The sequence below is a fragment of the Dasypus novemcinctus genome, chromosome 5 (assembly GCF_030445035.2).
Source record: "Dasypus novemcinctus isolate mDasNov1 chromosome 5, mDasNov1.1.hap2, whole genome shotgun sequence".
Lineage (NCBI taxonomy): Eukaryota > Metazoa > Chordata > Mammalia > Cingulata > Dasypodidae > Dasypus > Dasypus novemcinctus.
In genome coordinates this window covers 30,035,046-30,048,669 of record NC_080677.1, presented here as the reverse complement: position 1 = coordinate 30,048,669, position 13,624 = coordinate 30,035,046, and the positions used below count along the sequence as shown (strand labels likewise).

Below are 13,624 nucleotides of genomic sequence, written 5' to 3'. Positions count from 1 at the left end.
TCATCAAAAGTTGATCTATCAGGCTTGGCACAGAAGGATGGAAGATAAAACCTACCTCCCTAGGAATCTTCTTTGCTACTGCTGGTGTCTGTACCTGAAATGCTCATGGGCGAGGAAAACAGGAATGGGGGATGTGGCCTATCTGGCCGATGGATTTCCCTATATTCTTTTCCCTTAGTCCTGCCCGATGTATGCTATGCATACGTCATGATCACTTTCACTTAATGCCCTCACTCAGGGTACACCTGCCCTTCTCTATTTATCTAAATCTTATCCAACACCCTTGAGTCTAGAGCTGGACACAGTGATCCATACTTTGGGTTCTGGAGTCAGAGAGATGTAGGTTTCAGTTTCAACTCTGTCACTGACTAGTTCTATACTCCTGGACAAGAAACTTAATTTCTCTGAGCCTCAGTTCTTCCATATGTAAAATGGGAACAAACCTTACGCATTCTTCATTAGGGTTACCTAATGAATTAATGCATGCAAGGTGAATTAATGCATGCAAGGCATGATGCCTGACACACAGGGCTCAAATTTAAATTCTACAAATGTTTATTGAGTGTCTACTATATAGAGAAACTGTACTAGATACTGGGGGATATAATTACTAAATGTTAGCTATTTATTATTTTCACTACTACTGTACAGGTAAGTATTATTACCATTTTCTCCCTTGACTATGCCAAATAGGAATAACTTCCTTCTCAAACTTTCCAGTATACCTACATCCAAATATAATACCTACCTACTCCCTGTATTGATTATTTCATGTGTGTGCAACTGGTCACTCCAGAAGAACACAAGTTTCTTAAAGAAAGGGAAATAAATTAAGATGGAAGCAAACCAATGTCCATCAAGTGATAAACGGATAAAGCAAAATGTGGTATGTACACAAATAGAATATTATTCAACCATAAAAAGGAATGAAGTCCTGATATGTGCAATAAGGATGAATCATGAAGACATCATATTGAGTTTAATAAGCAGATACAAAAGGACATGTCATGAAATAATTAGAATAAACAAACTCATAGGGTCAGAATCTAGAATATAGGTAACCAGGGGATAGGGTGGGGAGTATGGAATGGGGAGTAAATGTTTTAATTGTACAGAGTCTTTCTAGTTGAGATAATGAAAAACTTTGGTAATGGATGGTAGTGATGATAGCACAACATTGTGAATGTAATTAATAGCACTGAATTATATATATTTGAATGGGGGTAAAGGGGCAATTATAGATTGTATATGTTACTAGAATAAAATAAAAATCCGTGGGACTGTGTAACACAAATTGTGAACCCTAAGGTAAACAATGCACTATAGGTAATAGTAAAATTATAAAAATTTGCTGTCATCAATTGTAAAAATGTACCACACCAATGTGAGGTGTTAATAATAGGGTGGTGTGATGGTTAAGTTCATATGTCGACTTGGCCACATAATGGTGCCCAGTTGTTTGGTCAAGCAGGTCCTGGCCTGATTGTTACTGTGAGGACTTAAATGGCCAGTCCATTGATTGCATCTATGACTGACTACATCTACAATCAACTGAAACTACCTTCAACAATGAGAGAGGTCTCATCCAATCACGTGAAGGATATAAAAGAAGTGATGACTGCAGCAGTCAACAAAGAGAATTACCATCTCTACTTCAGCCAGCCAGCTTTCCTGGGGAATTCTTTGAAAACTGTCATCAATTTCCAGCTTTCAGCCTACCCTATGGAATCTGGACTTGTACATCCCCACATTCCCATGAGACAATTTTAAAAAATAATAGAATTTCATAATATATACAGATATTTTCTGTTGGGTTCTTTTCCCTGAGGACCCTGACTAATACAAGTGGTAAATGGCAACCCTGTATTTTATGCATGATTTTTATGTAAACCTACAATTCAGGAAGGAAGGAAGGAAGGAAGGGAGGAAGGGAGGGAGGGAGGGAGGGACAAGAAAAAACATTTTTTTTCCTTAAATAAAAACATAAAAAATTATAGTAGGTAAATGACAGAGCAGAAGTCAGAAGATCTGGGTCCTAAACTGCTTTCTGCTGGTATTACCAGCATCCCTCTTGGGCAAGTCATGCAACATGTTTAAGTCTCAATAGCCTCATCTTGGATTGGTAGGGTTTAGTTACAAAAATTATGTAACTCCTTTTAAGCTCTAGACTTAATGGTTTGTTTTGATTTACTGTTAACGAACACAATCTAAGCTATCAGTATCCATTTAATAAGGAGCTGAAATCAGAGCCTATGTTCAGATTTGGTGGGCTTGTATAAATAATTTTTCACCTCTTCATATACATCTCAATGATATCAGCCTATACTCTTGGGCTACCATATTTTCATGACTTTTCTATATTGAGTAAAAGTGTATTCTTTTTAAAATACATTGACTACATAATAAAACTTTTTCACCTTTTCTCAGAAAAGAAATGGTGAAACATGGAGCCAATCTGCATTTCAGAAAAACAGGAACAGCACAGAAATGTACCCTTAAAATATGAGAATCCTTTGGTTTAAGAAAAAAACAAACGACATCCTATTGGCTGTAAGAACACTTGCAGAAAAGCTACTTTATTGTAAATTATCATATGGAATATTTAGATACATTGTTTATCTTGAAAATGATTATTTCTTTAAAATTTCCAGGATTGCTTCCACACTCCCACCATGCCTACCAACCTACCATCCTTCTGTGCATAAACTCTGCTTTCCCACCTATGACTTGGGATAAATTTCAGTGCTTCTAAGCAAACGCCAACGCCCCTATCTGCGCACCAGATCCCATCTCTCCTGGCCACTTGCACTTAGGGCTCCAGCGTTACTCCCACCATCAGCTTTGATCCTCTGCTGGATCATTTCCATCAGCATGCAAACATATCACCTCCTATGCTCATGAAGACCCTCCCTGGATCCAGTAGCTGCCTCCAGCCAGCACCCCATTTCGCTGCTGCGCTCTACAACAGTACTTCAGAATAGCTGCCTGTACACCACTGTTCCGTTCAGGAAGCTACTGAGGTCCAGGACAATTAAGTAATTCACCTAAACATGAAAGCATCAAGAGCAGGGACGGGCCATCGATTTTAGTCTCCGATGATGCCAAATGACACTTTTTTTCCTATTAATAATAATAGTAGTGAGAGAAAATCCTTTGATTTCTAAATAAAAGAGATTTGCAAACACTCGTGTTTGGAGAGCAACTTGACAGGTTACGAAGAGTTTTCATGTGCATCTTCTCATTTGATTTACACAGTTTTGGAGAAAATACGGCTCTTACTGGGACACGGAGACTGATTGACCATAAGCAAAGAATGTATTTATTGGGAAGCTCTCCCAATGGAGGGGTTCTGAAGAACAGACTTCAGTCCCCCACTAGCATGGTGGGGTCTGAAGAGAGACTTCAGCCCACTCCCGGAAGGGGGGACTTGAATTTATACAGAACTTTCCTAGGCGGGGGAATGAGAGTTGGTGTGGGGGGGCGGGGTTGAGGGTCCGAGTGAGGTGCAGGGACCAAAAGGAAGCCCTAGGGATGAAAATCCCTGACAGTGACTGGAAGATAGTGGGTTAGGGAGCTATGGTTTCTTGGAATGCTGAGGAGCAGATGTTTCTTTGTTCTGTAGGAAGTTTATCTCCCTCTGATGTGTAGGTAGGGAAGGTTTCCTTTCCCTTTACTCCCATCTCTACGTGGTGTCTTTGTTTAACCTGTGGGGAAGTGCCGTGCCCTTGGACATGTAGGCTTATGGGGGATGGGGTTAGCCTTTTCCCACTGCATATCAGGGGAAACTGAGCTACAGCTTGTTAGTTGCAAACCTCTAACACACAGCATCCCTGTGAATTGGGTAAGCTGTTATATTTCCATCTTATTAATGAGGAAAGAGACTTTGGATGTTTGGGTAACCTGCCCAGTGAAGGGCACAGCAAAGTGGCTGTGGGCGTGGACCCTGGGTGAATCCTGCAACCCACCCCCCCACCCCCATGTCTGTGTGACTCTGGGAAAGTACCTTAATTTCTTTCTGCTTTAGTTTTCTCCTTTGTAAAATGGACACAGCTCCCTGGGCTCATGAGTTCGTGTATAAGGAACCATGGGTAAGTTTTCAGGTTAGTATTAACCTTGTTAAGAACCCAGTCATGGACAGGCACTACACCAGTTTCAACCACATATATAATCCACCCTTGACTAGTCCTCACTTTAGCTTGAACCTCAGATAATAGATGAACATCGTATCATTAATATTTGAAATAAAGCAATAGGTAAAAATACTAGAATGTGTTTTGCGCCACATCCTGTGGAATAGTTGCTTAAAACAAAAAACAAAACAAAAAGTCATCAACCAAACAAGAACCTGTTTCCTGATTTAATTAAACTTACCTTCCAGAATTTTCCCATTTTCAATATATGGGGTAAGAAAGAGTGGTTGTCCCAGATCTCCCTTCTGTGGTGTGGAAACTTGGGCACTTCTGTACATGGAGCGAAACAGCCCAGCTCCGGGGCTGGGTATCAACAGGACCAGCAAAACAATCGCCTTCCACATGGTGCCAAACCCTCCCTGCAGGTCTAGGATGAAAACAACAGCGTTCCACAAGTGAATCGAGAGTGAGTGAATATTCACCTAGTCATTTTACATGCTTTTTCACTTATTGGCCCCAAAAATATTTATTGTGCATAAAAGCCCTTTTGCGAAGCCCAGTGGACACCACCACTATCCAGCATGACCCACTTCCTGCTCATCCAGAAGCTAAGGGGCAAGGGAAGAGGGGCGAGGACTCCCAGGGGTAATTACAATGAAAGCCTTAGGACCACAAGGCATCCAGGGCTCTGGAATAACACACCAGATGAGAAGCAGAGACAGCTCTTCCACTACAGGTGGGCGAAGGAGTGAGAGCACATGGGCCTCACCAACGCGGCACGTGGCTGAAGGGCAAGGGGAGCCCTGATGGGCAGGAGAAAAGGGCCTGGCACCGCTGGGGCTTGGAATGGCTGGAGTAAAGGTGAGATCACAGTTGTCCAGTGAAATTTAAAGTAAGTCAAATAAAAATAAACAAATGAATAAATAATAAAATAAGTATCTTTGCAGTGAAATTAAAAATGAACAGTGGATTTCTGGTCACCTCTTCTGTCTCTTACATACCACAAAACTTTGTATCCAATGAAAAAGAAGAAAGGTCTCCATCTCTCTTGTTAGTTGATACAATTTAAGAGTTAGGCCCCAAACTTAATCGGCACAAAGCTTTCCAAGGTTCTTCAAATCTGTTTTTGCTTAGGCTATTCATCTGGGCTCACAGTAATGGCTGCATATTACATGGTAATTTGCCTAAAATTGTAAATAACCTTGCAATTTGTATTTGCAATGGGTTTTCCCAGGTATTATGAGCTGATCGGAGTTTCCTAATAACTCAACCAGGAAAGCAAGGATTATTCTCATCAATTTTATCTTAGAAAAAACTTGACTCATAGGAATGCTTATGTAGGGATCCAAAGGTGGAAAAATCAAGACTTGAACCCAATCGTGGTCAGGGCTAGGGAGAGGTAAGGGAGGGACAGGTGCAGGATCGGAGCTCATCTTAATCTACAACTTTGACATCTCTGCGCAACATGGCATTTTTGCATTAATGTTCATGTTTTAAAATATTGCATTAAAATGCTACTCATCTCACTTCTGAGTTTTTTCGGCACCCCCTTGAATTTTATACATGAGGTAGGTGCCAAGTCCCAGCCCTGCTAAGTATAGTGATACCTACACCAGTGCTGTTATGTTGCTCTGCACTACCACTATTTAAGCAAGATCCGGGTTCTTACCTCTAATTCTAAATAAAATACATGAAATGAATAAATACTTCACTCATTCAGACTTCTGGACACAAAAGAAATATGTAATTATGCAAATAGAAAGCCTGCTTTTGATTATTCAATGCTTTAAAATGCCAACCCATTAAAACATTTTAAAAATACAAAATGTAAAAATCTATTATCCACCTGCTTATCGCAGGCCAATTTGGCATAATATGAAAATATTGGTTGTAGGAAATTCTAAAAAGCTTTTCTGCCACATTTCTCCAATGAGCTAAAAGTTTATAATTATAAGGTGATTGAATATATAACCCATGTCATCTCTCTCATGGTTGGCTTAACATAATTCCCCATACTTAATATAAACAAGCCCAACCAAATACAGTATGCAGCCAACAAATAAATGCCTTTGCCCGTTATTGACTGTAATGAGAAACACAATGACTTTAGAAACTGAAATTAGGTTCCTGAGAAGCCCAAGGGCAATGGCTAATTTGGCAGTGTTTAAGCCTTTTTTTTTTTAATTATGTGAACTTGTTACACTGACGTTTTAACAGCACAGCCATTTCAAGGAATGTCTGAAAATCAACAATCTCATTCTCTAACTGGTTCCGGAAAAAAAAAAAAATCTGGGGTATTAAAAACATAATGGAAGAAGCTCTTCCAGTAGGAGAGTTCTTCCTGGGGGCAGAAACAAGAAACCAGTCGTCCATCTAATTTCACAATCTTCCTGCTATATATTCCCAGACCCCTATAATGGAAGTCATTAATATTTAAATAACTAGGGTAGTTACAGCATTTCCCCTGAAAGCAGATGTTGACTCAAAGATGTTAAAGAAAGAGGGTAAAATTGGTCTTGTTTTCATATATCTAATACATAAAAGTAAGAGTTCGGTCAATTTAGTAGACCTCATTAACATTTAATCAAGTAACTATTAGAGTCACGGTTTCCGTGTAGGTGAATTCAAGCAACAACATACTTCATTTCACACTTCTCATTTAACAGCAGAATTACTGAACTGTGCTTGGCTGTCATCGTTATTGAAAATGAAAGCTATTATTGTGAATGGAGAAGTGTTTTTTTCCTTAACACACTTCTCAAATGCTTTTGTTTATTCTAAATTAGTCTGAAACTATATATTTATTGAGCATTTATTGAGCACTTTCTAAACTAATAAACCCTATACTAGAAGCTATCTCTTGCAGAACCCAAAAAAGAAAATCTTTTAACCATATATATTATCTTATGTCTATTTGAATTAATATGAAAACACTGATGCTATTTCCAGTTCAAATATGTCATATGGAAGGAATTAGGCAAAAATGTTTCTCTTAATAAATGTTTAGAAACAGAAGAAAATCTAGGTGAATGTGTCTAAAGATACATTGGTAGAGTCAAATAAACTATGGTCCAATGTATACGATTCACTGATATTATCTTACTAAACCTCAAGTATCACAGTTGGAGACCGTGCACCCAACACTACAATTTTTATATATAAACAAATCTATTTATCATAGTGTTTTTTAGAATAATAAAAACTGTCAACAACTTAAACTGCCAGCAATAAGACATTGGTTTGGTTAAGTTACTGTACCTCAAAAAAAAAAAGGAATAATATGCAGCCCCTGAAATGACTCTACTAAGAATGTTAATGACTTGGAAACTATGAAAAAACATTAGACAAAGAAAGCAAAATACTAAATTGGATATAGAGTATGATATCCACTAGCTAAAATAGAAGTAGAAACCATGAACAGAATGAAATTATAAAAGGTTAAGTTGTAAATTATTATCTTCGGGTAGAAGGATGGATTATTTTTATTGTCTCCTTATTTAATACATCTTAAGAGTTTTTAAATATACTACAACAATTAAACTTATAATAAAAAATTGGTTTTCTTTTTTAAAATAAAGTGAAGCAATTGCTAGACATGATAAAAATTTAAAAAATTTTTAAAGCGCCAGTGGCCGCCTTCTTACTACCTGGCTATGACCTCTTGCGTTTCCTAGGAGTAAGAGTTCTGTTTGTCTTTTTAGAATAGGTTTTCCTTTCTCTAACATTCTGTTAAGATGTCTCCTGATCTCCCTGAAGCCACAGAACCTCAGAGACTCAGAGTACATTCTCCTTGGTAAATTAGAAGGCTCTGTATAAATGTGAGATGCTGTTGTCATAATTATTATATTTGTTTTTGTATGCCTACAGTAGTTCCCATCGCAAGAGTGCACATAATAGGATGAATCTAAATGAGTCATGATGACTTAGAGCTGTGTAAGATATGAGATGTTCCTCATGTGGTGCAATCCCTTCATATTACAGAGAGAAAACTGAAGCTAAAGAAGGAAGTGATTTGCCCAAGATTACACGCTGGTGAGCAGTAGGGCCAAGACTGAAAGCCAGGATTTACGGCTTTAGCTCTAATCTACCTTCTCTGCTCTCATCTTTGGTTACAATGATTTTCAGATATTCTGACTGCCATTGCTTCAGTGCAGAAAAATACCATGAAATAGTCCTATACCCCACTCACAGATCATTAGCGGATACAGTAATCAAAAAATTAATAAGTAAAAAATTTTAGACCATTTTGGCTTTAAGAAACAGTTTCATGTCAGTCTAGGTTTTACCATGACTCATTCACTTCTGGGCCTCACTTAGTGGTGTGCTACTAGTCTGCCCATAAGAGATGATTGTTCAGTTTTCAGGAACTTTGAGAGCCAGTTGTTCAACACAGCTATTACAAAAATTAAGCTATAACACTATCCATTAAATATGCTATATTAAAAAACGTTAGTAATAAATACTCAAAACCCATTGCTTCCTAATTATTTTACTACATTTTACTATTACCTATGCTCTGGAATTATGTTTTTTATATTTGTCTAGTGGAAATGTTGTATAAATGAGGTGTTACTAAACACCTCTTCCCAGCTTTAAGTTCAGTGATGTCTTGTTGGTAGCTTGAAATCAGCTATGGCAGGAATATTTACACCACGAGAATCAGTCCACACAACAAATGAGGGCTTACGGCATTGGCTTCATTTTCCTTTTCTGTAAATTGGGCTAGAAACTATGTTTCATCAACTCAAACTCTAATTCCAATAAAAATGACTAACAGAAGAAGCAAAACAATGGGGGTGGGGGTGGGGAGTGGAATCCTGATATGTGGAAGTAGCAGACAACATGCCTAGATATACATAAGGCCTTAAGAAATGGGAAAAAGCCACTGGAAAAAAGTGTGTGCTCTACCAATGAAAAAATAATCAAAAACAAAAACTCAAAAATAAGGACAAAGGAACAAAGAGCAAATGTCTAAATAAGTCTTATGTTTTCCCTTCCTCCCCCTCTTCTCATTTAACCTTTTCTCAGTTTGATTATTCCCATCAAAGGATAAAAACTCTTTCACATAATAAACGTTTTAGTTACAATTAAAGCAATTATTTGGATTTCCCCTCTGTAGCTAACTGGCTTTAGTAGCTCTCAACATAACAAAAATATTTATGATTTGAATATAAAGAAAAAAAGAGAGGCCAGTTTCCATGGAATCTATAATAAAAAAGAGGTACAGAAAGTGGTTCTTCTCTTTTGAAAGGATTTAGTCACCTCTCATGGTTATTCAAGCATATCCAAAGCATTTGAATCTGTAAGGAAGGGCTGTTGTTCAATCCTGGATTAAATACCAACCCAAATCCCCAATCTAGCTTTTTGCTAAAGGAGTTCCCATGCAAACAAATTGCAAAAGAAAACCTTGATTGTGAGGGAGTCACTATTCCTCTTCGTTTTAATTTCTAGAATTGATATTGGAAGCACTTTTCCCCTAGACACGACATAAAGGTAAAGGACAGCCTTTTGCTTAAGCAGGGCTGAGACCTGCATGGCTGTCTCATTTCACAGGCCACACCCTCAGACACCGGATGGTGCCACCTAATCTCTCTAATGATCAGTCGCGGTATCTCTGTCTGCAGATCCTTGGGCTCACAGGGTAGGGAGACAAACTAGAGTTATGTGCAGGTAGAGAATGACAGGATCAGGAAGAGGAGAAAAACAATCTGATCTGACACTACAGTAAGGAGCTTCACCTTGAAATCTTAACCTAACAAAAAGGGGAAAAGTGGGACTGGGGGATTGGATATAAAAATACAAAATAGACACGTCCCAAAATGCTAATGACAGATTTACAATGCAAAGTCCATCTTCCGATCAAAGGCACCATCATGATCATGCTACCAATAATAGTTATTTGTTGAACGTTTCCTCTGTACGAGGGACCATGCTAATTGCTTTCTACTTTTTCATTTCTAATCCTTACCAGGTAGGGATTATCCCATTTTGCAGATGAGAAACTGACCCTCAGAGAATTCAAATTACTTGCCCAAGTTCTCACAGCTAATAAGTAGTAGAGCAAGGAACCGAGGTCAGTTGTAACCAGTGTCCAAAGACCATTCTGGTGCCCCTAGTCCAGCACTTCCCAAAATGTGCTATTTGGGCAAGTGTCCTTCCTCCCTATTCACGTAAATCTGGAAACACTATAAACCATATCCTCCCAAAATTAAATTATATGTCCAAGCTGTAAATATATCTGTTACAACTTTCAGCCCAGTATTTCCCAAACCAAAAATAGTTGACCAGAAAGTCTGGCTTTTTTCTGGAGCAACATCTACTAACTATTCTATGAACACACTCTGTGACCTTTATTCGTTCAATAAATATTTTGGAAGAATATTTATATCCTAGGCCCTACTCTGAGTGCCCTCAGAAAAGTATTTATGCTAAGGGTGGTCAGGAATCACATCCCCAGGAAGATGACCTGTGCCATGAGAAGTAGCCAGACTTGAGGAAACCGTGCGACAGCCCCAAGGTGTGAAGAAGCCTGTGTGCTGCTGAATGGCCGGAGCACAGCGGGAAGGGCTGAGGAAGTGGCACATGACGAGGGTGGAGAGGTAGGCAGGAACAAAACAAGCAGATTCTTATCTGTCTTCATATGCCGTAGCATTTTATTGTAACTGCAGTAGGAGACTATTGGAGGGTTTTAAGGAAAAGAATCATATGGCCTGAATTTCATTGTGAAATCATCACTCTGGTTGCTATCTTGTGAACGGACTACAGGAGAATAAGAATGGAACCAGGACACCAATTAGGAGACTGATGTAATAATCCAGGAGAGAACACAGAGGCTGGGACCAGGAGTAGCAGTGGAGGTGGTGAAAGGGTCAGCAGGCCACCGGGATTGTTAATAGACTGGACATAATGGCTAAGGAAAAGAGGAGAAGCAAGGCTGGATCCTACGCTCTTTTCCCAATGGCCTCGTGGGTAGTGGGATTACTAAGAGAGATGGGGGACTGGAAGAAGCTGGGATGGAGGGTGAGAGGACAAAGCTCTAAAAGTTCTACTTTTAGGCATCTTAAAAATATTTGAGGGGCCAAAAATAAAATGGGAAAGGACAGCTAAATTTATTTCTTATGTAAGATTTGTCTGGCATTATTATAAGCCAGGATTTCCCACAGGGTCCTTTGAACAACACTAATTCAGCAATAGATTCAGAGTTATATAAGAAAAAAGTTGGGGAAATTCTGGATTAGACAAATTAAACAGGCTTCCTCCATATAGAACATCTCAGGGCCTTTCGCTGGCTAACAGGCAGTACATGTTTCTTTGACTAACACCGTTCTTAGATAAGCCCTAAAACCAGATATAAAATATATCAAGATAAAGAAACTAAGTCCCAAGTTAAATAATTTTCTCAAGTCTCCCCAGCTATGAAATAGCGAAGTTGAATCTGAAGCTAAATCTAGATGGTTCCAAAGTTCATGCATTTTCCATAAACCTCTGTACAGATGCTATAACAAAATCTGCCTCAGCTTTGGACAAAAGCAGAATTCTGGGTGAACCAGATTATTTTGGCATACTATTTGTAGTACCCACTTGTGGGGACTGAAATTTTAAGTGATTTAAAGGCTTTTTTTTTTTTTTATCTGCAAAGAAGTGAAAAATCACAGACCCAGAGATTTCTTCATAATGGATTTCTAGTGAGCTTTGGTTTGAGGAATATTTGTTTTTGCATGGCTTAAGCTCTCAGTGTCTTCATTTATAAGAACTTTCAAACCTCATGGCAAAACCAGTGTCTTCCATTGAGAAATTCTTTTTCCTTTTTGCTCAAGTAAACATACCCTTATTCTTTTTAGGATCATCCTCTTTATTGATATACCTATTGTGACTCAATTTTTCAAATAAAAATTCAGGGTACACTGCAGTTAATACAACAGTGAGAATGGGAAGCTAGACGAGAACATTTTATATGAGGATGGTCCTGGGAAATTCCACCACATGGTCATCTGAATCATAATTCCTCAAGGAGTCAAGAAACTCCTCCCTGATTCCAAAATAGGTTCCATTATTATTGGTAGTAGTTGTCAAATAACACTCCCTTACATTTCTCTAGCCCTTTTCTCAGCTCTTTTCTGTACATTATCTTACATGATCTTCACTATCACCCTTGATAGAGGCCCATTTTGATCCAAGCACCTTGCCAAGGTAATAACACTTTAGTCATTGGCAAAACTGGGACAGACTCTAAGTTAAGTGAGCCAGCCACTCATTCAATAAATAAATGTTCCTTTAGTTCCTACTGTGTACCAGACTCCAAGCTAGACATGGAGAATAAAATGGAGAAGGAAAGAGACAAAGTGTCTGCCTTCGTGGAATTTATATCCCATGGGGGTGGAGGGAGGGGGCGATGAGAGCTATGAAGAAAATATAAGGTAGAGGGCTAGAGAGAGATGAACTATTTGAGATACTATGGTCAGGAAAAGCCTTTCTGAGGCCGTGACCTCTGAGCAGATCTGAAGGACATGAGAGAGTTCCATGTGAATACCTAGGGAAGAGAGTGTTCCAGGAAGTGGGATCAGTAATTAAGGTGAATTTTGCTATGCACTTGTCTTGCCCTTTTACCTCATTTCTCAATTTTTTTAGAACTCAGGTAGGGGGAGAGAGATGCTACTTATTGGGCTTCCTCAGAGACCCCAACAGAATGGAATTTGTGTTTTATTCTAAGGGTAAAGGACTGGAATTCTTTCCCACTGAACCCCACTGCCTCCACTAGCTCCTCATATTCACAGCTGAAGAAAAGCATGGTTAATGGTATCAGTTTCACCCATCACACCCATAATTTGAAGTCCCATCCACATGGCTTGCCCACACCACCCAGGAAAGGCATAAGGGAGTTGAGCTAATGACCTTCAAAATCACACCATCCAAATACCTTCACAAGGCCGATCAGAGGGCAACAAAATCACAACCAGACTAATAAGATCAGAGGGATGAACAAGTGAACCCCCTCCCTACGTATATATATATATTTTTAACTTCATGTGTGTATTTTTTTTTTAAATTTTATTCATTTTGTAAAAATATTACATTCAAAAAATATGAGGTCCCATTCAACCCCACCACCCCCACCCCACCACTCCCCCCCCAGCAACACTCACTCCCATCATCATGACACATCCATTGCATTTGGTAAGTACATCTCTAGGCATCTCTGCACCTCATGGTCAATGGTCCACATCATAGCCCATACTCTCCCACGTTCCATCCAGTGGGCCCTGGGAGGGTTTACAATGTCTGGTGATTGCCCCTGAAGCACCATCCAGGGCAACTCCAAGTCCCAAAAACGCCTCCACATCTCATCTCTTCCTCCCATTCCCCATACCCATCAGCCACCATGGCCTCTTTTCCCACACCAGTGCCACCTTTTCTCTGTGGACCTTGGATTGGTTGTGTCTGTTGCACCTCTATGTCAAGAGGAGGCTCAGATTCCACATGGATACTGGATGCAA

The 13,624-nt window shown here is 39.2% G+C and overlaps 1 protein-coding gene across 3 annotated transcripts in view; it reads right to left on the bottom strand.

The window, feature by feature from the left end:
• CPVL (carboxypeptidase vitellogenic like) overlaps positions 1-13,624 on the bottom strand; it is a 130,520-nt gene that overhangs the window by 101,283 nt on the left and 15,613 nt on the right. For 2 of the 3 annotated variants that reach the window (XM_004476077.5, XM_004476078.5), the window contains one exon: positions 4,372-4,557. In XM_004476077.5, coding sequence (XP_004476134.2) covers positions 4,372-4,557 — 186 coding nt within the window. Of the gene's footprint in view, positions 1-4,371; positions 4,558-10,596; positions 10,730-13,624 lie in introns of those variants that run through there. The other variant, XM_058296839.2, reaches the window with a different exon arrangement.